We start from the raw sequence: 24241 nt of genomic DNA on the forward strand, positions 1-24241 counted from the left end.
AAAAAAAGTAATTTGTATAAAACATAAAAGAGTGTGTTCGGCCCGTCCTCGGCCCCTGCTGCTGGGTGGTAGTGACAGTCATGGCTTTGGTCGTAGTCATTCCTCACCCCATGGATAATCACAATGAGCCATCCATTGAAAGTCTTCACCTGATATTTCTGTCTTCTCTACAGCATCGACAGCTACAGTGACTCTCTGACAAGTGACTCTTTATGTATCCTATGTCTACATTTTACTCCTGCCTGACAGCGTATTTCTCTTATTTATAGCAGACATGTACATTTTGATAGCTATAACGATCAGGTAATTATGTCTCGGTTAAGTCAAATTTTGCTGCCTCAGCGTCTGCCTCTTAGCCAGGGTTTCCGGCTCCAGTTACTCACAAGTGGCCTCTCTTCCTCCCATGATGGTTTTGTCAATCCAGGACTGGACTAGCCCATGTAAACATGACCCTCTCCTCAGGTGTCTCCAAACTATCCCCTTCAGTTATTCCTCGTGTTGCAGGGTTTGGGTTGCATTGTTCTTTCTCCGCTGTATTCAGAAGCGCTTTGTCCTTCCATCCGTCCGTGTGTTGCACAAAAGTTCTGGATTACTGCTCTGTAATCCGGGTGTGCCCAGGCTCACTGCGAGCACGCTGACGGGACAGCGGCACGTTCGGGGCCCCTGCAGGCAGCAGTAGGGGGTGCCACCGAGACGGACACTCTCGTCGTCAGAACAGGCTTCCTGCAGGACGTGCTGTAGACCTCAGGACCGAAAGAACTGATGGGAAACCCTCAGGTAGGAGGTGAAGAGCAGGGTCATGAGCAGAGGAAGTAGCTGGTGCCCACGTGCAGCTGTTGGGTAACCTAGCCCCTCAAGGACGTTGAACAGGTTAAGTGTTCTGAAGAAGAACCTCCCAGCTCGGACATTTCTGGGGATGAGGCGGAAACAGTACACAGGTCCCCGAGGACCACAGGATAGAAGTGTGAACTCTCCCGTGGTCAGAACTGCGTGTGGAGAATCAGTTGGAGGGAACAAGGCCCGAGGCCGAGGAACTGGGTCTGGTCACCCGTGTGATGTCATCTAGGTAACAGTGGCCAGTACACAGCTGGGAATCGTGGGGTGGAGGTAAGGGAATGCGGTTTCAGCTGCATTTGCACAGAGTCAACTCCTTGCTATGAGTGTGGATGTTCGTGCTTTCTGATATTTCGTTTTGTACTGAGCCTCGTGTTCTAGAAAATGAACAGTAAAAACAAGGAGCGTCGTGTTTTGGTTTGCCTTGGGTAGAAGGGAGGCGGGAGAAGGAATTCACGCGCGGTAGCTGGGTGGCTGGTCCCTCTGGAGCCCGAGCCCCCGGCCGCACTTTCGGCCAGTGACTGCCCCCTCCAAGCGCCGCACTGCGCCCCCGCTGCTCGGAGGACACGTGTCGACTTCGTTAGCCCCAGGACAGTTGATCGAGGGCGTGTCAGAGAAGGGGGATTTGGTAAGACAGGACCTGAGCACATGTTGATGACTGGTTTTGTTAAAGTGTGGATGACATACAATGCTAAATTCTTTTCAGGTAGACAGCATAGTGGGGTGGCATGTATCTACCTTACGATGTGATCACCACGATGAGTCTAGTGATCATCTGTCACTGTACGAAGTTGTTACAATGTCATCGACTGTCTTCTCTGTGCTGTACATTATATCCCAGTGACTTACTTCATCTGTGACTTCTTTTAAACTCCGGAGAGGATGGTAAATACTTGTGAATGTCTTCAAGAAATAAATATATGTTACTCTCTAGACATATTTCAGGCTGATGTTTTAAATAGTGAATAGTACCCTGGCCGGTGTTGCTCAGTGGTTAGAGCGTTGGCCCTCAGACCAGTGAGTCGTGGGTTGGATTCCGGTCAAGGACATGTACCTCGGTTACGGTTCGTCCCCGGCCCTGTTTGGGGTCATGTGGGAGGCAGCCAGTCAATGTGTTTCTCTCACATTGATGTTTTTTTCTCTCTCTCTCCTTCCCACTCTATCTGAAAAAATTAATTGAAAAAAAACATCCGGGAATAGTAATCGTTGCATGTGGAATTTAATGGACAAACTGGTCTACAAAGCAAACTAGAGGCAGACTCAGAGACAGCAGGCAGACAGCTCCGGGGTGGGGGTGGGGGGTGGGGATTGAACTAAAGAAAAAGAAGAAGAGAGAGACCACATTCATGGACATGGACAACCGTGTGGTGATTGGGGGCGGAGGGGAGTGGGTGGAGGTGGAAAAGGGCATCGAGGGAATAAATGGTGATGGGGAAAAATTAATAACATAATAAAAAACGAAACTATCCATGAAAAACATTGAGATTGAATCAAATAAGATGGGCACAGTGATAACGAAATGGACATGGAGGATGAAATAAAATTATAATTTTTTAATCATTCCCTTGGCCTTTGAGACTTAGTTTATGACAGATTTCTCAAATCACATATCAGTTACATTTTTAAAGGTAGAACCCATTTGAGTATGTCTGTGGGTGAAAGGCATATAGGGTGGTGTGTTTTTTATAATTGTCTCATCCAAAAGGGCAATGCCGGCCATGCCAGGTAGAGAGATTTGTTACTGGACGTATCCAAGCAGAATTTGGGTTACCATCTGTCAGGAAGTTGGGAGAAAAGAATCTTTTATTAAAGAGGAAGGTTGGACTAAGAAGATAAAATTATAATATTCCAACCCCTGTTAACACCTTACTACTGACTGTATTTTCATTCAGATTTGTTTAGTCTAAATCATAACCAGATGCATTTGATACTGTTTTATGCTGTATTTTAAACCAGTAACAATTTTACCTTTCTGTTTTAGATGTTTCCTCCTATAGCAAAACATATTAAAATTTTTACCAACTTTTCCTTAACAGTGGGCTTTTCGGAAGCAGAATTCTGAATCTAGGAGTATAACTTACATCTTCAAGTTATTTATCTTAAATCTATTTTAACTCACTTTAGTACCTTTTTTATAATACATATTCAATGAAGAGATGAGGACATTGCTCTTGTAGAATGTTTAACCTAACATTTTGATTTGGGTTTTTTTTGTTTTGGCTGTCTGTATCTTATTTTTTTTAAGTAACAGAATACCACCATCCATTTATTATTCAGAATTATTTTTGAGCCATAAGTGCGTGTTAGGTCCTCTGCTCATCCCTGGGGATACAGCAGTAAGTAAGACACAGAGAAGCCCTCTGTTGGTGTAGCTCACGGGCTGAGAGAGAAATAAAAAACAAGAGGCCCTTCCTAATAAGCACAGACGCATCCCATGTAAATGGGGAAGGGGTGGGAATGGTGTGCTGTGATGTGTGATCCTTTCTCAGTGAGTCTGCAAAACTCATCCTACTAGTTCCTGTTCATTGCATGGTCACTGAGTTTGAGAAATTCTGGACTAAACAAAGTGAATAATTCTTTACTGCAGGACTTCTCAGAGATCCGAATAAATGAATGTGCCTGATAAATTTATAAGAAAAACTATCGAATATACGTAGTCTTTCCCTCACGCATCTGATCATGGCATCCTTTTCTTAAGGAACATCTGAGTGAAACTAGTTTTTTGGAACACATTTTGGCTAGGCCGATGACATATGTGAAACTTCCTAGCACAGTCAAGTAGGAAATAATTCTGTGCAAGTCTAGAGATTCTGAAGTCAAACGGAATAGTTGCTGCCTCCTTTTCCAGACTGTTCATAGTGTCAATTAAACATGGAATGAAATACCCATCTCCAAATAAATCTTCTCCAACTCCTATGTTAAATAGGGCAGATCTCATCAGTGGACTTGTATGCCACATGGAGGGGGTATATGGATATTTATCTCATATAGAACTATCAAGTATGTGTTTTAAAAGAAGTAATGTGCCCTGGCCAGTTTGGCTCAGCAGTAGAGCATCGGCTCGCAGACCACTGAGTCATGGGTTCGATTCCAGTCAAGGGCACGTATCTCGGTTGTGGTTAGTCCCCAGCCCTGGTCGGGGTAGGGTTGTGGGGGAGGCAGCCAGTCTGTGTGTCCCTCTAGCGTCGATGTTTCTCTCTCTCTCCCTTTCTCTTCCCCCTCCCCCCACACTCTATCTGAAGATAAATAGAAAAATATCCTCAGGTGAGGATTAAAAAAGAAGAAGAAATGCAATCATACCCATGCCTCTGGCGCACCTCATTTCTAAGACAGGGTCTGTGCGTCCAGCACTGTGTGGGGGAAAGGTACTTGCTCTGGATCGACTTGGCAGTGGCCCAGACATCACTTAACCTACATGGAGAAGGCAGCTTGAGTATTAACAAACGTTCAAGGTGGCCTTTCTGCCGTCAGACTACCTCGGAGACCACTTCAAAAAAGAAGTATTAAAATGACAAGGAATGATGTTGAGCTTTGAAAACAGTCACAGTGGCTGTCTTGCTACATAATCATCTACATTCTGTCTTTCAATCAGGAACCAACCAGAACACAGCCACGCTAGCTGGGTAGACTTAGCAGAACAGTTTGGGCAGGTCTCCTTCGGTAGAAAGCGTATGGTTTGATTTCCTAAATCTCTGACGCTAAGGCATAGATGGATCCATCATGAAGGACACGTGGCCCTTGCCACCTTCCCACCTACATCCTCGGGGGGTGTTTGATGGGGAGTGAGAAGATCCGAAAGCAGCACAGCTCACTGTTCCTGACGGAGCTGAGGATGGGAGACCACGCAGGGTGGCGTGGGCCATCACCCTGCAGTCCGCTCCACCCAGCCCCTGAGTGGCCGAATGGTCGTGGGCAGACGTACAAGTCTCAGCTTCCTCTTCTCTACATTTAGAGGGCTGGACTCCAAACGAAGGGCCTCCTGGTTCTGAGAGGTGGACTTTCTGTGATGCTTTGGGGATTCCGGACCATCCATCGGATGCCTTCGGGATCATTGACCCACAGACCCTGGGAAAAATGAATGGCTGAGTCATTCTGGATTCTGAATTTTCAGTTTGGTGTTAAGTATAGAAAACGCATGGACAGCTCTGCCCTCGAGCAATGGGGTCAGAATGCACGCAGATTTTTTTTTTATAAAACTTATATTTTTATTATTAAGGTTCCCTAAATGGATTAGCACTGGCCATGGTTCATGCCAGATTCAGGGATGGAATGAATTGTACATTCTCAGCACGCTTCTGCTTTGGGGTAGGTAAGATGTTATTCCTCTTCCCAGAAAAGGATTCAGAAAACAGGCCTATTCTAAGTGATATCTGTGCCGTGTATAGAGGTGCGTAACCTATTTTTAAATTGCCATTTATATTTCACTTTGAGAAAGTCAGAAATGTATTTTGTTATGGAACAACTCAATTTATTGTAGGACCCTGGTACATCTATAGCAGTTTTTATTTCTTTCTCTTTAGAAATAAGAAAGTATAGTTATTAGGAGGAAACTTGTTGAAGAGAAAGTGCTAAAAATGCCAGTAATTATTCATATATTTGTATCTTATTTGCTAGAGCGTTCCCATTCTCAGGAGGCCTTTCTGTATGTTAATTCTAATCCTCACTGTGAGCTACCAATAGGCTTCTTCACGTGCACAGCCGTACTTGCCATGGCATCCAGTCCACCCAGTTGCCTTTGGTCTACATGTTCAGGGAAAACTCAAATACTATCCTTGAAAACTGGGCCCAGACCTACCTTTGCCCCCTCCGTGGTATACTTGGCATCGCGTGTAATACAAGATAACCAAATAGTTGGTAAGTGTGTTCGATGCTTAAGTAGATGTCTATTTGTGTTACTAAATTTGTGTCTACTATTCCATGTTTGTTCGCCTTCAGTCATATATTTTCTGTTAGTCAAGAATGGGAGGCCCAGCCGGTGTGGCTCTGTGGTTGAGTGTTGACCCATGCACCAGGAGGTCACCAGTTCGATTCCCCGTCAGGGCACATGCCCAGGTCTTGGGCCCGATCCCCAGTGGGGGGCATGTAGGAGGCGGCCAATCGATGTTCTCTTTCATTGATGTTTCTATCTCTCTCTCCCTCTAACTTCCTTTCTCTCTAAAATCAATAAAGAAAAATTTTTTAAAAAGTCCATAAAAAAAAAAAGAATGGGAGTGTACATTTACTGTTGATTTACAAACCCAAATGGATAGCCTTTCAGCTTAGTTGACGGAGAGAATGTTTCCCCATCATTTTAAGGATCCTAGAGTGAGTGGCATTGTTACATTCACGATCAAACTATAAACTGTAATGCATTTCTCAACGGATAAAAGTAGCACTTTTTAAACTTTATTAAGTGTACTAATGGCCTTACGTTAAGCAAGTTTACACTCCTAGCGCATCTAATTTGCTTCAACACCAGCTCCTGGCAAACAGGTTTTTAATCAGTCAGCTCAGGTCCTCTTGAGAAGCAGGTGACATATAATGCACACGGTGATAAAGAAATGAAAATGTGTTTCAGTTTGGTAAACGAAAAACAATAGCCAGGCGCTACAAATAGTTAATGTTTGTTTTATTTGCTGGCTTACTGCTCATACAGAACACTGACTTTGCACGGTGCACAGCAGTACCTACATGTGTTTTATTCTCACAAGAATCTTGCAAGATGGGCACGGTTCTCTCCGATTTGCAGGGGGGCTATGGGAGGATTCCTGTCAGAGGCAGCACAGGGAGTTAGTCAACTAGTCATTGAAACTCCGGTTCTATCATGATCCATGAATTTAATGGATCAGCATCTGGTGAATTTATTGCTCTCCGCTGCATTAAGCTAACACCAGCTTCCTTTTTAGCGAGCAGCTTTTCTTTATGCTGCAGTTCAGAGACGCGGGTTCTTTTCATTTTGAGGTCTCTGTCATTCCCCCCGAGTCGCGGAAGGGGAGAGAGAGGGCTGCTGTGGTTGGAACGTGAGTCGTCGTACTGGCTCGCATTTGATGGGCTCAAGCAAGCCGAGAGCAGGTGGGGAGGACTGGGCTCGGCTCTATAAAGCACAAGGATTACGAGTCTGTGTGTGTGCGCGTGTGTATACTCACCTGGGATGAGACCCTCCATTTTTAAGAATGAGAGCTCTTCATTGTAAAAAGTACCTAGAGGACAGCTCCGACGTGTTCGTGGTTTCTCTGGATAGTGACGTTTTGAGCTAATTAAATATTCTTCATCATATCTTTACATAGGGTTATCAAAACCAATGAGCACGACCTTTGATGTAGCCTGCCCCTCCTGCGGGGCCAGGACTAGAGGAGGGAGTGGGGGTGCAGAAGGTAAGGATTGTCCAGTGCTGGCTCTCCGCTTGCGGAAGGGAGCTTTGCAGTGGGTGGTCCTGCTAACCAAGCAAGGAAATGCCACGCCACCCCCAGAACTCCGGCCTGTGGCTGCAGTCCGTGGATAATAGGAAAATCTCACAAAGGCAGAAGCAGTGGTAAAGCTCCGTGCCCAATGCCACTTTCATCTCAACGTTTTTTGAAAAGCCCGGCTTTGCCTCCAAAGGTGATCCAGTGCATGTCGGTTTCATCCGAGCACATCGGGTGTTCTCTGGGATGCACTGACTCAGCATATCGTCTTTGCTCTAGCCGGGATCTGCAAATTGGCCTTCTTCTCAGCTGCTGCAAGCTTGTCGAAAGGATGAAAGCCATGCTGTGTACTTATTCTAAAACGTCCTTTCTTTTTAACACTGTCAGATCTCTCCTGGGGCTGCTGCTTCAGAGAGAAGGAGCCTCTCCCATACTGAGCGGAACAAAAATAAGCATCTAAAATATTGGAAAGTGTCTGCATAGCACCGCCTGTCTCTGTCTGCCAGTGCCGGTGTACTTTTCACTTTTCCTGTGAAATCACTGCTTAGAATGGAAGGAAAAAATAAAGTAGTCCAATGAGAGAGGATCGTGTCTACCCATTGCAAGTGTGCATAAGTAAGGTAAAGCCAGTCCCTTTGCTGTAAGGATGCATAGTACGAGGTATATGCACCCTAGTCTGCCGTGACGAATGCTGATGGAAATCTACCTGGGCTCTGTCTGTTCCCTTCTCCCCAGAATCTCTGCACCCAGCAGATGAATGAACCGTTGCAGGAAACTCCACGGGGGGATTGAAAACACAAGGAGCATCCTATAAATAATTTCATGCCAGTGTACTTAATAATGGGCACCACTGGCCGTTGTTCTGTGGGAAGACAATGGATTCTTAAAACGTAACAGCACACATTTCAAAGATCACTTTCGAAGCCATTATCGGCTACACCAGAGCCAGTGAAAGCAGTAATTTACATCAACGATCGCTCACTGAATTTCTTCGGTTTGAAAATAGAATGGTGATATGTGTCTAACTTCTGTTACTCAATGTGAGTTTTTTAAAATAACTTCAGGGTGTCATGTCAGTGAGCCATCAATGCAGTTCTCCTTGAAGACTAGATCTATCCCAAGTTAATTTCTCCTAGTCAATTCAACCAAACCTGTGCTCTTGGAGAAAATTTTGTTCTATTCTTAAAATTTTTAAATATTTATGAAATTTTCTCCCTTTATCTTCACTCCCCTTCAGCTTAGATGATGGTATAGTGCCCAACTTCTGGCATTTTATAATGGGAGGGTTATATAAATGTTCATGATAATATTATTTAGAAACACCTGTTGAGTTTCTTTTTGGGGTGATTGCAATATAACTGTGAATACAATCTATATAGCTTGGACATTGTTGTTTTTTCAAGGGAAAAAGTGTAATAGAATTTCACAAATCCCTAAGTGTTAGAACATACTCTGAGTTTTCTTCTTAACTGAACACAAATTTCAGAACCATTTAAAAGTAGGATTATAGCCCAGCTGGTGTGGCTCAGTGGATTGAGTGTTGTCTCATGGACTGAGAGGTCCAGGTTCGATTCCCAGTCAGGGCACATGCCCGAGTTGTGGGCTCCATCCCCGGTAGGGGGCGTGCAGGAGGCAGCTGATCAATGTTTCTCTCTCTCTCTCCTTCTCTCTAAAAAAAATCAATAAAAATGTATTTTAAAAATAGAATTATAAAAATAATTTGCTTTTTTATTTTTGAAAATTAGTGTGTATAGGTATATACTACTATTTAGAAACTAAAATTACTCATTGTGGTCAAATAAACTTAATAATTAATAAAATTTCTCTTATACTAGCTAACAGATAGGTAGATTGAACCACATAAAATTGCTAAGATGTCAAACATTTTTAACTAGCAAAAAAAATGTCTGTTTCTTATCGTTTGATCTAAGAGGTAAATAGCCATTGCCACCATTCTACTGAAAAAAAGAAAACCTTCCTGAAATGGTCTGAATCGAAACTGAGCATGTTTTAGTTTGCTAGAAATCGTTTTCCATTTGGATTACTTTCAAATAAGTGAATCGCTACAGGTAGCACCCTGCAGTCCCTCTGGTTACTTTGGGCTTCTGGGTCACAAGGCGCACACTCTGCAGAACCAGAGATGTTTTCATCGTGCTGCAGGATCAAAGCTGGTTGGTGCAATCACCTTTGGTATAAAATTGGGTCTGTGTATTTGTATTCAGGAATACGTGCATGTATGCACAACTTCAGTATTCGAATCCCAGAGAATTCTCAGGGATCAGCATTCACCTTTTCCCTTCCAAGATATAAATTATATAAATTATTTTACGTATGCCCTACATTGTTCTAGTTTGTTCTTATTACTGTATATGGATGGGTGGGTGGGTGGGTGGGTGGATGGATGGATGGATGGGTGCATGAATGGGTACATGGATAGATTTTGCCCCTTACTTTTTGAGGAGAGGTAGAGGAGAATAGAAGCAAAATGGGGAAACGATCCATCAAAATGAAAACTGGCTGTGACGTGGGTCTTCCAGAGGCAGCTCCATGTAGCACAAAGGACACGGGCTCCATGGTCAGAGCTGCCGGCCAAGCCATGAGTTAGAGAATGACCGGCCGAGTGACATCGGAAAAGTCACTCACTTCCCTGTTTCCGGTGGGTCACCTGGAAAAGAAATAGTGAGAACGATGCCGACAAAAACAGCAAACCCTTCATCTGGGCCAGGCATTCGGCTAACCACTGTCCTTGGATGAACTTATTGACTGGAAGGAACCATATTTCCTTTGCGTTACAGAGCATGACATCTCGGGAGGGCGGGTAGCATGCCCGTCTCACAGTACCTAATAAGTGGAGAATTCAGTATATAACTTACAGGGCTGTTGTGATGATTAATGAGACAGGGCATGTGACAAGTGTTAGCCTAAGGCCAGTGTTAGGTATTAAAATAGGGGAAAGACTAATTAGATAAAAAATACCCCATAGCAGTTTGAGATTAATTTATAGAGTAATAAAAAATGCACAAAATGATAGGGAACGAATCATACAGACTAAGTGTATTTTTAATGTTGACTATCTCAGGGTGAATGGAGCCCCCTGCTGTATTAAAATAAAGGACAGAGATAACTAGTTTTAATTATTTGATTTTTTTTTTAGCCATCCTTAGACTAGGTCCCATCATCACTGAGGAGTTTAGTCTGCAATAACATGAAAATGAACTAAGCAAAATGGTGGAAGAGCTCATTGCTTAGACCATGTGCATTTTAGTTTCCATAAAAAAAATAATCAGTTACTTCTTTAAAATTTTTTTTTTCAATTACAATTTACATTCAATGTTATTTTGTATTAGTTTTGGGTTGGATTTCCCTTTCGGGTGGTCTTAGGTGTAGCTCTGATGTCCCACGTGTGTCTCTAGCAGTTAGAGCAGCTGCCATTGAACATCTGGTGTGACGGTTCTATGAAGGGGGAGCTGAGTGCTCCTCCTTTGCATTCTCATTGAGGAAGCTGAGCACATGGAAATATTACCATGACCTGTCATTGGATCACCAGCGTGTGGGCTCAGACGTGTAAGACAGAGAGCATTGCAAAGAGTTAAGAATGTGGAATTGGCCTGGCCGATTTGGCTCAGCGGTTGGAGCATCAGCCTGCGGTCCAGAGAGACCCGGGTTCGGTTCCCACTAAGGGCACGTACCTCAGTTGCAGTTTGTCCCCGGCCCTGGTTGGTCATGCAGGTGGCAGCCACTCAATGTGTCCCTTTCACGTGGATGTTTCTCTCTCTCTCTCTCTCTCTCTCCTTCCCTCCCACTCTATCTGAACAAAAAATGGAAAAATGTCCTCGGGTGAGGATAAAAAAAAAAATGTGGAATTGGCTTTTGTGGGAATCATTGCACTTCTCTCTGAGTTTTTTTTTGCTCTGTCTAGAGAAATTGTGTCCTTCAGAAATCCTCCTCCAGAGCCCTAGGGACTTTGCTAGTGGAATTTGAGTAGCTATGAAAAACAGAAAGAACCTAAGTACCCCGAGGGTGTTCGAAGTGTGGGCAAAGGATAGAATGAAATGCCAGTGAGTGGGGAGAATAAATTCCTTGGGGGGAAGGGGGTTCAAGAATTATGATGAATAAAGGGGGTTAAAAACCAAACTCTGAAACCCATGCCCAGAGAGTAAAGTAAGAACAAGTGTTAGAGTTCCCATGAACAGACATTAATAAAAGATCAGTTGTGGTGAAGATAAGATGCTTGGGTCACTTTGTAAAGGACATTACAGGAGGTAACATTTGGAGTCAGGGAGGCTAGGCCACCACAGAGCACTGCAGGAACCGGTCAGGATGCCTGAGGGCTGCCGAAGGAGCCCCGGGAGAGGCCCCATGGGTGCTTGGAGGAAGGGCCGGACTTGGGTAGGCAGAGCAGGAAGGGCATGGGAAGAGTAAGCACAGTGGTGAGTAACAGATACATTGGGGCCATGTAGGAAAGGTTGGTTCAAGCAGAAGGTTCAGGAAGATGATTAGGTGAAGAGACATGGAGTGACGTTGAATCCTAGAATATCTAAAACTTCTGCAGGGACCATCCGCTCCATCTCAGTTGACTCACTTTGGTTGAGGAAAGAGAGATGCAGAGGTGAAGTGTGGAGAGGAGGCTGTGAGGAGCCCTGAAGGTCGGACTTTACAAATGGAGTCTCTTTGAAAGGTTTTGTAGGCCAACCTGCTGACCAGAACATCTATTGCAATATGGAGAATGCTCTTAGAGCTAACTCTAGAATGAATAGGTGTGGGGGGCGGGGCACACCTGCACATCCATCTTCCCTGAGTATTAAACAAGAAACAGATTCGAAGCCTTTATGTTAGAAGTAAAATGATTATTTCCTAACAGTGGACTGGAGTTAGTGGCAGAGGAAGATCCTGGGATCTCCTGTTTTTTGGTACTTAGGAGGGAAAATAGGGATGGATTTTTACTTCTAATTGATGGATTAAATGTGAACTTCCCTGGAAAAGAGAAAAACAGTTGACCACTTAAAGCTCTTACTTCTTGTGTGTTTTTCCAGATAAAACCCCTTGATCGATACAAGGGAGATGTGAGCTTTGTTAACAACAAGCCAAAAGGCTGAGGGTTTTCCATTCTTTGTGACTCCATGTCCTCTCCTTCATGCTGAGCTCCTAAATGTGCAGAGTAAAGACAATCGGATGTTAGATGCTAGTTTTATAATTCAGGTCAACCAGGAGTTCTTTGTGTGTATTGTTTTTGTTGCAAAAAGTATTTGTTTTTATAAAACGAAAAGACATGTAGATTAACAAAAAGGATTGAACATCACTTGTCATCTTACCATACAGAGAGACCACTGTTCATATTTATATTTTCTTTTAGACACATTTTCTACCATATAGATGTGTTATGTCCAGAATGGGATCACAATGTACATATTGTTTTGTAGTATTCTTTCTAAAAAGATCATATAGAATAATATAAAATATTAATACTGCGTTGAGAACATCTATTCATGTCAATAAATCTTTTTCAAACTGATACTTTATTTCCTGCATCTATTCCGTCCAGTATTCGTACTGTGTTTTATTTACTCAGGTTCATGCTGATGGTCTTGACCAATTTATTAATTATATTGCTAATGCAGTAATAAGTATTTAGGGGAGATAAAGTTCTATGTATTGTCTTTGATTCTTTCACATGTTTCAGTTAAATAGATTTTTATTGCTATTATATGCTAAGCTCTCTTTTGGGCATGAAGATACGGTGATGAACAAGTTTGAGAAAACCCTATATTCATGACACTTGCCTTCTAATTGAGAGAGATTAAAAAAATTCAAAGAAAACCAATAAATGAGTGGTTGAGAAAAAATAGTCAGTACTATAAACATAGTATAAATGAGGGAGGGGGTGGGTGTTACAGGGCCTGCAGGGGATGGGGTATGACGCTCAGGGAAGGGCCCATTTGTTTGACCTTCTAGTTGAGCTCTGAGTCCCAAGGAAGAGCCAACCATACTTAGGGACCTAGCTTTTCCAGTCTGTCAGTCACTAAGACAGAAGTTGGCAAAGCTGCAAGAGCTTGGAGTATTTGTAAAACAGAGAAAGGGTTCGCGGGGGTGGGCTTCGTGCCTTCAGGTGAGGGAGAGAAGAGGTAGCACGAGGTGAGATCAACGAGGTGTGCAGAGTCCGGGTCATGCAGGACTTTAAAGGCCAAGGTAGGAAGTCTGTGTTTTATTCTAAGAGTGATGACGCCTTTGGATGATGTTAACCAGGGGAGACGTGATCTACTTCACGTTTCTAGGACCATGTGGAAGGTAAGGGCTAGAAGCAAAGACACAAGCAACAGTGACAGCATATTTGCTCATGAATTGTAGTGTTTTACACTAGCTTGTTAGTGTTGCAGATGGAGACAAGTAGGAGATTTGTGCTAATATTTGGAGATAGAGCTCTCAAAATGTACTGCTTAATTATTTTCTACAAATATCCCTAGGAATGTAAATGTCAGAGCGAAGGGTATGCACCGTTAGAGACTTCTGTGTGTATTCCCAAGAGTTCACAAGAAAATGTGTGCCATTACCAGACAATTGTGGTGTCCACAGTTTACCAGAAAATATGCACAATATTGGCTACATACCCAGGAGTAAGGAACAGTCTGCTTTCAAGGAAGAGACAGTTTCAGATGTTGAGAATGTACTTACTACTTTCTGTGACTGTACTTACTGTGTCTATGATATTTATTTAGGCTCTTAGATACCTGGTAATTTCTACATCAGATATAAAGTCCTTTTTTCCCATTTGAGGGGGTAAAAATAGAAGATTTTAACCAGGGAAATAACTTGGCATCCTAATCCATTTTGTTTCAAACTATAAAATTAAGTATAAATAGAAATGTAAAAGAAAATAGCTAAATAATAAAATATTATTGTATATATCCAAATATCCAATAGCAGAAGTTAAATACCAAGCAGAAAAATATTCGAAGGACAATAATAGGCAATTCACAAAATAGTGAAGTTAGAAAAGATAAGAAACACATGCAAATTAATTTGTACTGTTTTTTAATAACACTAAGCCAAAGAAATGAGAAAAGGTTGAGTCTAGGTATTATAAAACACATTATACAGACAGCAGAGAAAAAAAGTATTTTAGACAAATACTTGCTTTTTGTTTATAGAAAATGTATTTTAGACATTCAGAAGATTTTGAAACGACCACATACATTTAAACACAAAGTCGGCGAAGTATTTACTGAAATAAACTTATTTTATTCCTAAAAATAGTCTGTAAAACACTTAGTCCCATTGCCCATTGTACACGTGGAGAATTGTGAGCCTATAAATGTAGTGGTAGTTTTCTCAGCCCATCCTATGGGACCATATGTCCCCCAGTATGAATGGGGGAGACTTATTTTGTAGGCATCATTCTACTTTTTTGTCCCTAGATAACAAAGCACTTGTGTTTACCCTAATTCCTAGGTCAGTGAGCTTTGGATCTACTTTTCTACTTTTTTCTCCCTAGATAACATCATTCTACTTTTTTCTCCCTAGATAACAAAGCAGTTGTGTTTACCCTAATTCCTACGTCAGTGAGCTTTAGATATTCTTTTGAGTTGGAAACATACACAGAGATGTGAGGAACATACACAAAGTCACAACAGAGGAACACCAAATACTAGGCCATGAACTGGTGTGTCTGACCCTGGAGACCATGTTTTTTGTTGTTGTTGTTTTTTTAATCCTCACCCAAGGAAATTTTTCTATTATCTTCAGAAGGAGTGGGAGGAAGAGAGAGAGAGAGAGGGAGGGAGAGCGGTAGAGGGAGGTAGAAGGGGGTAGAGTGGGGGGGGGGATGGGAGAGACACATCATTTGGTCGCCTCCCGCATGACCCCGATAGAGATCTGGGATTGAACCTGCAAACCAGGTACGTGCCCTTTACTAGAAATCGAACCCATGACCCTTTGGTTTTGGGGCTGATGCTCTAACCTCTGAGCCAAACTGGCCAGGGCTCTGCTTTCTCTGTGGAAGTTCAGAGGATATACCTGGGTGGATAGAGCCCTGGGAAAAGGATGGAACACGGAACCACTCTGTTTAAGTCCAGTTATTTAGATTCAGCAGTTTCTTCCATTCTTGACATTCATTGCCATGATGTGTCACTTAAAAGTAAGTGAAATAGAAATTGATGTGACAGTTAGCAGAATCACCAGGGTCTGTCTGGGAGCATTTCTTAGCAGGCCTTGCCTTGCTGACAAATAACAGCAGTTAGCATATGACACAGGCTCTCACATTATTACCATCTATGCAGCCCAAAGACAATACTAGCTCCTATCTCCAAACACGGCTCAGCTGACTGATAAACTCCAGTAGCATCCAAACAATCTGATCCCCCCTACATCTTAAGAGGGTTTATCATCAAAGAAGCTTAAGTAGCCTTACCTTCTAATAGAGATATAATATGCACATATTCCATTTTATCTCCAAGAATTGGAAATCACTAAATACGTTCTCTCAAACACGATATAAATTGCTTATATTGTTTATGTCCTCCTTTTTAGGCTATTTATAACATAGACACATGCAAAAATGTATCTGGTTTTGCCCGGCCGGTGTGGCTCAATGGTTGAGCTTTGACCCATGCACCAAGAGGTCACTGGTTTGATTCCCAGTCAGGGCACATGCCCAGGTTTTTGTGTGTGTGTTTTTCAGTTCTCAAGTAGGGCATTATGAACTGATTTTAAAATAGAAAGGTAATTATCCTTTTAAATGAATATGTGGCCCTTCATTTAGTAATCCAAATAAGGGTGAGAGAGCAATTACATTGGGCACATTGGCTTCTAATGGATAAAACATGCCACAATACATATGTAAGAGCTTTATTCATAATATATAGCTTTTGTAGTTTACACATTCCATTTGAGGTATGCATTTAATCGGCATAATAATTTTCTGGTTAGATCAGGCATGAATTAGAAGTCCCATTTATCGTTAATGGAACTGAAGTGAAAAGAAATGGTATGAATTTCCATTTCGGACACAGCTGAGAAATGCTGAGACTCTGAGGCCCGTCTTCCCTTGACAACAACTCACTGTTTCTCAAAAACAAAGAGCCCAGCCTGCTGATTCATAATCCTGGGATGAAAGTTCCCACGAAACACTGTCTGAGAGAGCATTGCTCATATCTGGGAAGCGACATAAGTTTTCATGGAAATGTCACGTCTCCTGGGAAACTCACCTGCATGAGACCCATTAGGATTTTCATCGACAAACTTACAGTTGCCACTGTAATAAATGAACCACTTTTTACACTTGTTTTGTCTCACCTAAAACAATCCTGTGTTCCACTTTGGGAAAGACGAGTTGATGTGAAGGTAATTATTCCTGTCCATTTTTCTTCCTGCGTAATGTGTAATCGATTTCTTGAGGCTGTGTTCTCTTCCCTTCTGAATCCATAGACCCTACGGTGGTACCTGACACACAGCAGGTCTCAGTAAGAGTGGGTCTAGTACATTCATATTTGCCTGTGTGGGAATAGTATATGTTTACAGAGTAGGGATGTATATGTGTTTTCTTGTGAATACAGAAATGTTTGCCTTTCTCCCAGGTCGGTTTTGGGTACAAAATAAGCATTTTTCTGCTCACTTTCACAGGATTATACGTTGACAATGTATTTTCAACAAGCCTGGAGAGATAAGAGGCTGTCGTATAATGTAATACCTTTAAACTTAACTCTGGACAATCGAGTAGCAGACCAGCTCTGGGTGCCCGACACCTACTTCCTGAACGACAAGAAGTCGTTTGTGCACGGTGTGACCGTCAAGAACCGCATGATCCGCCTGCATCCCGACGGGACTGTTCTCTACGGCCTCAGGTCTGTAGTGTGCATGTCAGAACGGGACTTTCCCTGAACGGAACCGTTACTGCTTGCTGTGGAGGGGACCGAGCTGCGCCGTGTCCCTGGCTCCCTCAAGTCCAATACGCAGTCCAAGCTCCTGTCCAGCAGACACCTGCTGGCTCCGGGCAGTGTGCTTCCCGAGGGACTTAGCCCCAGCTCAGCCTAAGTGGTGATCTAAAGTCGATAAGCTGCTGATCCTAAAGCTGCTTTCTTTCAGGGGTAGGGATAAACAGTACCGAAGTAGCTGAGACATCAAGTCTCCTTACCGTGGGAAACGCAGCTCTGAAAGTCCCACGCTGTTTGGATGAGGCAGATGCTCGTACGCTGCATGAACCGGGTCTGGTCCTCTGATGACCAGAAGGCGTTTTGCACTGTCTCAGCCTCCAAAGAGCAGTCAGATTGCAGATAAAGTCAGGATCTTAGGTTTACTATCACTGAATATGCACGATTAAATGTGCCTTTAGTCAGAAAAGAATGGTATGGTTCTGCTGTTTGGATGAGGACAAAGTGTAAAACAAGACAGTTTCTTTTAAAGTTTGTTTTTTTAGTAGAAGAAAGAGTATCTTTAAAAAAAATGAAGGAAAAAAGATATCTTACTCTGAAAACATTACACTACAAAGAATTCCTCTGCATGATAAGGGAAGAAACTAAATTCCAAAATGTTCAGTTGCCTCTGATCTATTCTGTTTTACATAAATGTGTAGTTACTTTACCATAATAATGATGATAACAATAGTATTATAAGTCGGCCAAATACAGTCCATACATTAATGTAGTTAACCCTTCCAGCATCCTCATAAGTTAAGAACTGCTATAATCTTTATTTTCAAATACAAAATCGAGGCCAATGCAACTTACCTAAGATCACAAAGGAATGAGCTGTGAGGATGGGATTTGAACCCTTCCAAGTTCAGAGCCAGCCCTCTTAACCAGTGCACTGGGATGATGCTCACTGATTTTTCTTACCTGGGATGTCTCATTTTAACAATCTACTATACTCAGCATGCCTCCAGGTACATTGTCTTAGATCCTTATAAGCCTGCTTCTTTGTTTATCATATTTGTAGAGAAAATGACCTTTGACTATTAAGGGAGGCAGAGAGAGAGAGAGAGAGAGAGAGAGAGAGCGAGTGAGCGCATGTTCATATCCTGTGTGAGCCACTGAAGGTAAAGAGATGAACTGGAAATTTATAAATGTCCCATTTCAGTTTTTACCTCCTCTCTGAATAAACTCAGTCAAGGCTGTCAATAAATTCTGAGTGCAGAGATGCAAAGTTGAATGGATGGGAAATCAACAATCACAATGTCTTTGGAATTGACAGGGAAAAGAGAAGACCAGTATATTATTACGCCAATAATCAGACAAAAAGAAACAGATGACTGTTCGTTCTTATCAGTAGGATACACTGGACAGAACAGCTGTAACTCAGACTCACATCAGCACAGAACCATCTCTCTCCCATCCCCACTTCCAACAGGACTGTTGACAAATGTACAAGCTCCTGAACAGAGCTGACATGAATCTAGTTAGGACTTCTGGACAGAGAAAGCTCTGATTTGTGGTGGTTTTATCAGTTGTATTGTTAATTCTGAAATTGAAATTGATAAGGCTGTTCAGGAAATGTATAAATGTCCCATCCCAGTTTCTACTGATAAATAGAACAATTTGTTTCATGGAAATGGAATGCAGACCACAGGTTTCTTTCTCCACTCCAGGAGGTTCATAAAAAGAGTTCAGTTAAAATGACCTTCGCCACGGTTGATTCAGCTCTGCTCAGCCTCTCTCCCTCGTTACCCACCTCCCACCCCGCCATTCTCTATTGCTGCTAGTCCAGTAAGAACGTAGGTCTGTGCTTAGTAGTAGCTGCATTTAAACCCTTAAAATAGTAACAGGATTAATATCAGTCACTAATACTCATTAAAGGACTTAGCATATATTTGTCACTGGGCTAGAACTTACATTGCTTTTTTATTTTAAAATTTTTTTTCTTTATTGATTTTGGAGAGAGAGGAAGGGAGAGGTAGAGAGAGATGGAAACATTGATGAGAGAGAACATCCAATGGCCCACCTCCTGCATGCCCTCCACTGGGGATCATGCCCACAATCTGGGCATGTGCCCTGACCGGGAATCGGACCGGTGACCTCTTGGTGCATGGGTCGACGCTCAACCACTGAGCCACACCAGCCGGGCAACATTGCTTTTTTTTTTATCCTCACCCAAGGACATTTTTCCATTTTTTGCAGATAGAGTGGGAGGGAGAGAGAGAGAGAAGAGAGAAACATCGATGTGAAAGGGACACATCGAGTGGCTGCCACCCGCATGACCCAACCAGGGCCGGGGACAAACTGCAACCGAGGTACATGCCCTTAGCGGGAACCGAACCCGGGTCTCTCTGGACCACAGGCCGATGCTCTAACCACTGAACCAAACTGGCCAGGGCTACATTGTTTTTTTAAATACTGACTTTAACCCTACCATGTAGGCACTATCATTCTATCCGTCTTCTGGAAGAAACAGGAGCTTGTGTACAAAATTTCAGAGTTGCGCTCAGGAGAGCATAGTTTTTAAATACAAGGATGTTCTTCACCACCCTTCCGCCCTGCTCCTCAGGTCCTGGCAAGATGGGAATAGAGACTAACTGGAATCACCCGAGAGCACACAAAGGGGAGAAGGGAGGTAAAGGGCAGTGAGTTGGAAACAGCTGTCAATGGATCCACAGATACAGACTTGATCTTGGCTGATAAAACATGGCCCCGGAGAGCAGTAGGTTCACACCTGTCCGTTCGGCCAGGAGATCGTGTTTGCTGTGTGGAATTCCGGGTCACAGGCAAGATCATTGTAAAGAACTTGGAAAAGGCCAAGGTCATCAGTCTGAATTGAAAAGGCAAATTGAAAGGCATTTCTGAAGGCCTGCACATAGAAGGCTGGGATAGGCAAAGCTTTAAATATCAAGGCACTGCCCGAGAAATCAGGCAGAATATGGTGTCATGAATGAATGAGTCCAAGGCAAAAGCAAAAGACTTGAACTGCGCTCCTCTTGCGACCCACAGAGATGGATGGGAAGAGGCAGTAGGGAGGGAGGGCATTCAGAGTACCTGAGAAAGCTCCTTTGTAGGGTGTTTCTTCGGTGAAATTTTCAGGTATTAAAACATAGAAATATAAATAATAGTCTGTAAATTATTAAAACTAGTTGAATTTCATGGTCAGTATGTGCTAATCTCTCAATTTTCCTTATAGGCCTTTGAAAAGAAAAAAAAGGCATGTGTGAAAGCCCTGGGAATCTCTGTTTCTATTATATAGAAACTATCACTGAAGATTTAAAATCTTCTGCCGAGGAAGGGTATTTCTGATCTCTGGGAGGTAGAGAATATCTATACATGACATCTGCTTGTAGTAGCTGTGTCTGCAAATGAGGCCATCGCATCTCAGAGGGTGTGTGGCTCCGTGGGTGGGACCCATGAGCACAGACCACCAGGCTAGGCTCTAACCCAGGAAAGAGCAGTGGCAGCTCTTTGGTTAAAACCTCAATGACTTGCCTTGGCCTGTTTGGCTCAGTGGTTAGAGCGTCGGCCTGCAGACCAGAGAGTCCCGGGTTTGGTTCCCGCTAAGGCACGTACCTCGGTTGCAGTTTGTCCCCGGCCCTGGTTGGGTTTGTGTGGGTGGCGATCAATCGATGGGTCTCTCACCTCAGTGTTTCTCTCTCTCTCTCTCCCCTCCTGTCTCCCTCCTGCTCTATCTGAAGATAAATGCAAAAATGTCCTTGGGTGAGGATAAAAACAATCAAACAAATAAAAAACCTTGATAACCCCTCTTGTGACATTGTCCTCCTGCAAGGGTGTGCCCTTTGCTCCTGACCTGTCAGCAGGAGCTCGGAGTCTGCTCACGCTGATAGACTGTGCCCCTGGAGCAAGTGTGAAGGATAGTGCCCAGGTACTCAACAAGCTCGCATTAAGGTACAGGTGCGTTGTGGGGTTCAGAAAGAGATTTAGAAATACGGAAAATATTTTCGATGTTATTGTTACAGGCTAGGTGTGAAGTCTTTGTTCCAATTATATTGTTGTTTCCTCATCACCAAAAACACAGGTTAGCAGCTTATTCTCAGTTTTCCCATTGCCCCTCAGGTTGATAATCATCTTAGAGGTGCCAGGAGCAGAGTTCTAATACTGCACAGAGAGACAAATGGGCACAGCTGGGCAATGCAACCAACTTCCTTAACAAAATAATGATACTTGAACTGGGGTTTTAGTCTGGAGTTTGTCACTGACTTCTTGTTGAACCTTGACAATCTTCAGGTTTTAATGTCCTTATATATAAGAAGAGGGAATGAATTAGATGCTACCATTTTTTTTATAGCTCTTTCATCATCTCCATCAATGAACAATGAATGTAAAATAATTTATAATTGAACATCAGACTAGAAAATGAAATTACGTATTTAGAGTAGCACAGTCTATGGCGGATAGTAAATGTTCAATGTTACTATTCAGTAAATAAATGGCTGCTGGGGATATTGGGTAAATACATAGAAGAAAGGGACAGGGGAAGCTTTAAATATCAAGGCAGTGTTTTATATGATAGAATATTATCCCAGTTATCTTTTCGTGAGTCTGTGAAGAAGGAAACACTACATTCATTGTCTAGAATGAGAAAAGTGGGAGTAAGTGAATTGAAGAGGATGGAAAAGGTTGAGGCATGTCAAGAGCAAAAAAAAAAAAAGGAACTATTCAGCAAAATGTAAAGGCGGTTCAAACAGTGTTGAGGACACAAGCTTACAGTGGAGCCGACTGTCTCCGGCCATTGCATTTGGCAGCCTGAGGTCACAAACAAGGGAATAGAAGTCTGGCTGGAGAAACAGGTGGTCCTGGTGGCCTTCCCAGAGCCTCCCTCGTGGCATGAACTCAGTCACTTCCAATGACGAACATGGTTTCTCCTAACCAAGCCTTTCCTTTTGTTCTTCTTCTGGCTTATTACTCCCCCATTTTCTCAACTGATTTAAAGATCTACAGGATACAGAAATAATTTTTACAAGTTATGATTAATGCTTTTTTTCCCCAAACTTAAATATATAGCTTCTGGCTAAAGAATAAAGTAATTCTTGAATATAGATTCTCACCTGCACTTTTGGCTGGTTGATAGCTCACTTGTACCAGTTTGATCATCAAATCAAATACCTCCTGCCTTTTATTATCCTATTTAGAAGTTCCTTTCAGGAGCGATAGCTGGATTGGGGAAGGGTATTTTCTTGGGGATAACTTGGGTGTACAATTGGTGCAAGGGACGTTTTAGTTGACTGGACTGGAGAATTCCTAGCTAGTTATAAAGTAAGTATTTCAAACTGACTAACTGTATTTTATTTTAAAATAAAATTGGTCCAGTCAAATGATTTTTTCAGAACACTTTAAGGAAAAATGATACAAAAATATAGGATTTTTGTCAGTGAGCCCAGCAAAAGAACTAGCAGTAAAAAATCAGGTTTAATCTGGTATTGATATGGCATCATGAAGAATGTTACATAGACATAATTCAGACCATTACTGACTTTTGAAAAAGGAGATATTTCTTAGATTTCAAAAAGCTAATGAATAATTGCATTGGACAGAGAATCGGGAGAATGGCATTCTATTCTAGTCTTAAAATTCATGGTTCTTACTCATTTAAATCAGTTCTAAATTTCATTCTAGCTCCAAAAAAAAATCACATATTCCTGTAATTTTGGTAATGTGTGGCATAAATATTTTTAAGACTTCTCCTTCATTATGCATACGGCAATACTTCACATGATATTTCAGTGCTTCAGCAACTGCATTAATCTCCTGGAAAAAAGAAATCTTATTAATTAGGAAAGCAAAAACAAAATCATGATGTTCAGGTATACAAGAAAGCCTGAATTATCAAGTTTGGCATCTCTTATGACCATAACAATGCACCCAATGGATCTGAACCCAAATGGATTGCATATTATTATTCCAAGTGATGGACATTATATCATAAGCATTTTATCACAGTATTAAAAACTCTTCAACAAACACAATTGAAACAAAACTTTTGTATTATGAGATGGTACATATTTAATACTGAAAATTTGGAAAATTCAGATGCATTATGAAAAAAAATTACCCTCTGTCCCACAACCCAGAATCAATCACTAACCGATACTTTGCTTTATACTCTTGCAGATATTTTTTTCTAGTGAAAAGCATATAGGCTGCTTTTCATTAAAAACAAATTCACATTATACATCCTATTTTGTGATCTTAGTTTTTCCTTTAATAGTTAGTGTATTATAAATATGCATGCTATGTCAATACATCCCTTCTTACCATCAATCTTTAACCATTATGAGACATATTCGGGATATCATTTTTTGTTTACTACAAGATATGGTTTATGGTTTTGAGGCAAGGTGCAATTGTTGCAATGAAATGCAGGACGACTGTTTAAAAGTGACATAATATTTTAGGGACAACCCTGTCTGTGGCACAATTTATAATCATGTAGTTGCGCTGTTGTAATTTGTGGTCTCACTGGTTAAATAAATGGCCCAGGAGATGTACTGGTGATGATTTCTACTAGGACACTCCTTATGGCGGGGATGACCTCCTTACTCTTTCGTTATGCTGCAGCCGACCTGCCTAAAAATAGCTGCTTGTCATTTGGTGGGAGGGAGGCCTTGACTTCCTAGGTCTGTGTACTTCCCATATACAACATTAGATCAGAAGCATGTCACTTCTGATTAAAGGTTCACATGCTTAAAGAAAGATTCAGCAGGAAGCAGAAGGCAATTCAAGCACCTCCTGCTATGTGTGTGTGTCATTGGGAAAATGGCAAAGGATAATGTTAGCCTGTGATGGGTTCAGGCAAGGTTTATTAATTTTATCTCCCTCCTCTGCTCCTGAAGCTTCCCCACAGGAGGCGTGGCCAGTGAAAACCTGAGTCGCCATTCCACACCGAAGTGCCGTCTACTGGACATTAACATATCGCTTTTCACCTCGGACTTCCTGTTTTAATTCATTTTCATAGAGAATTCAAGTAAATGTATTTTGTCAAGCAGAAAACAGAGATTGTGTTTAGGACCCTCGGTCCCCTCTGGCCAGAGTAGGAGACCCTATTGTCCAGATGTTCTCAGTTCTTCTAAGTAGGAAAAATCACTTTCATGCACCTCC

The 24241-nt window shown here is 42.2% G+C and overlaps 1 protein-coding gene across 3 annotated transcripts in view; it reads left to right on the forward strand.

Moving 5' to 3' along the window:
- The window catches only part of GABRB2 (gamma-aminobutyric acid type A receptor subunit beta2), a 205361-nt gene that overhangs the window by 54412 nt on the left and 126708 nt on the right, over positions 1-24241 (forward strand). For all 3 annotated transcript variants that reach the window (XM_036240450.1, XM_036240451.1, XM_036240449.1), the window contains one exon: positions 16833-17053. In XM_036240450.1, coding sequence (XP_036096343.1) covers positions 16833-17053 — 221 coding nt within the window. The remainder of the gene's footprint in view (positions 1-16832; positions 17054-24241) is intronic.

Source organism: Molossus molossus, unplaced genomic scaffold, assembly GCF_014108415.1.
Source record: "Molossus molossus isolate mMolMol1 unplaced genomic scaffold, mMolMol1.p scaffold_m16_p_4, whole genome shotgun sequence".
NCBI lineage: Eukaryota > Metazoa > Chordata > Mammalia > Chiroptera > Molossidae > Molossus > Molossus molossus.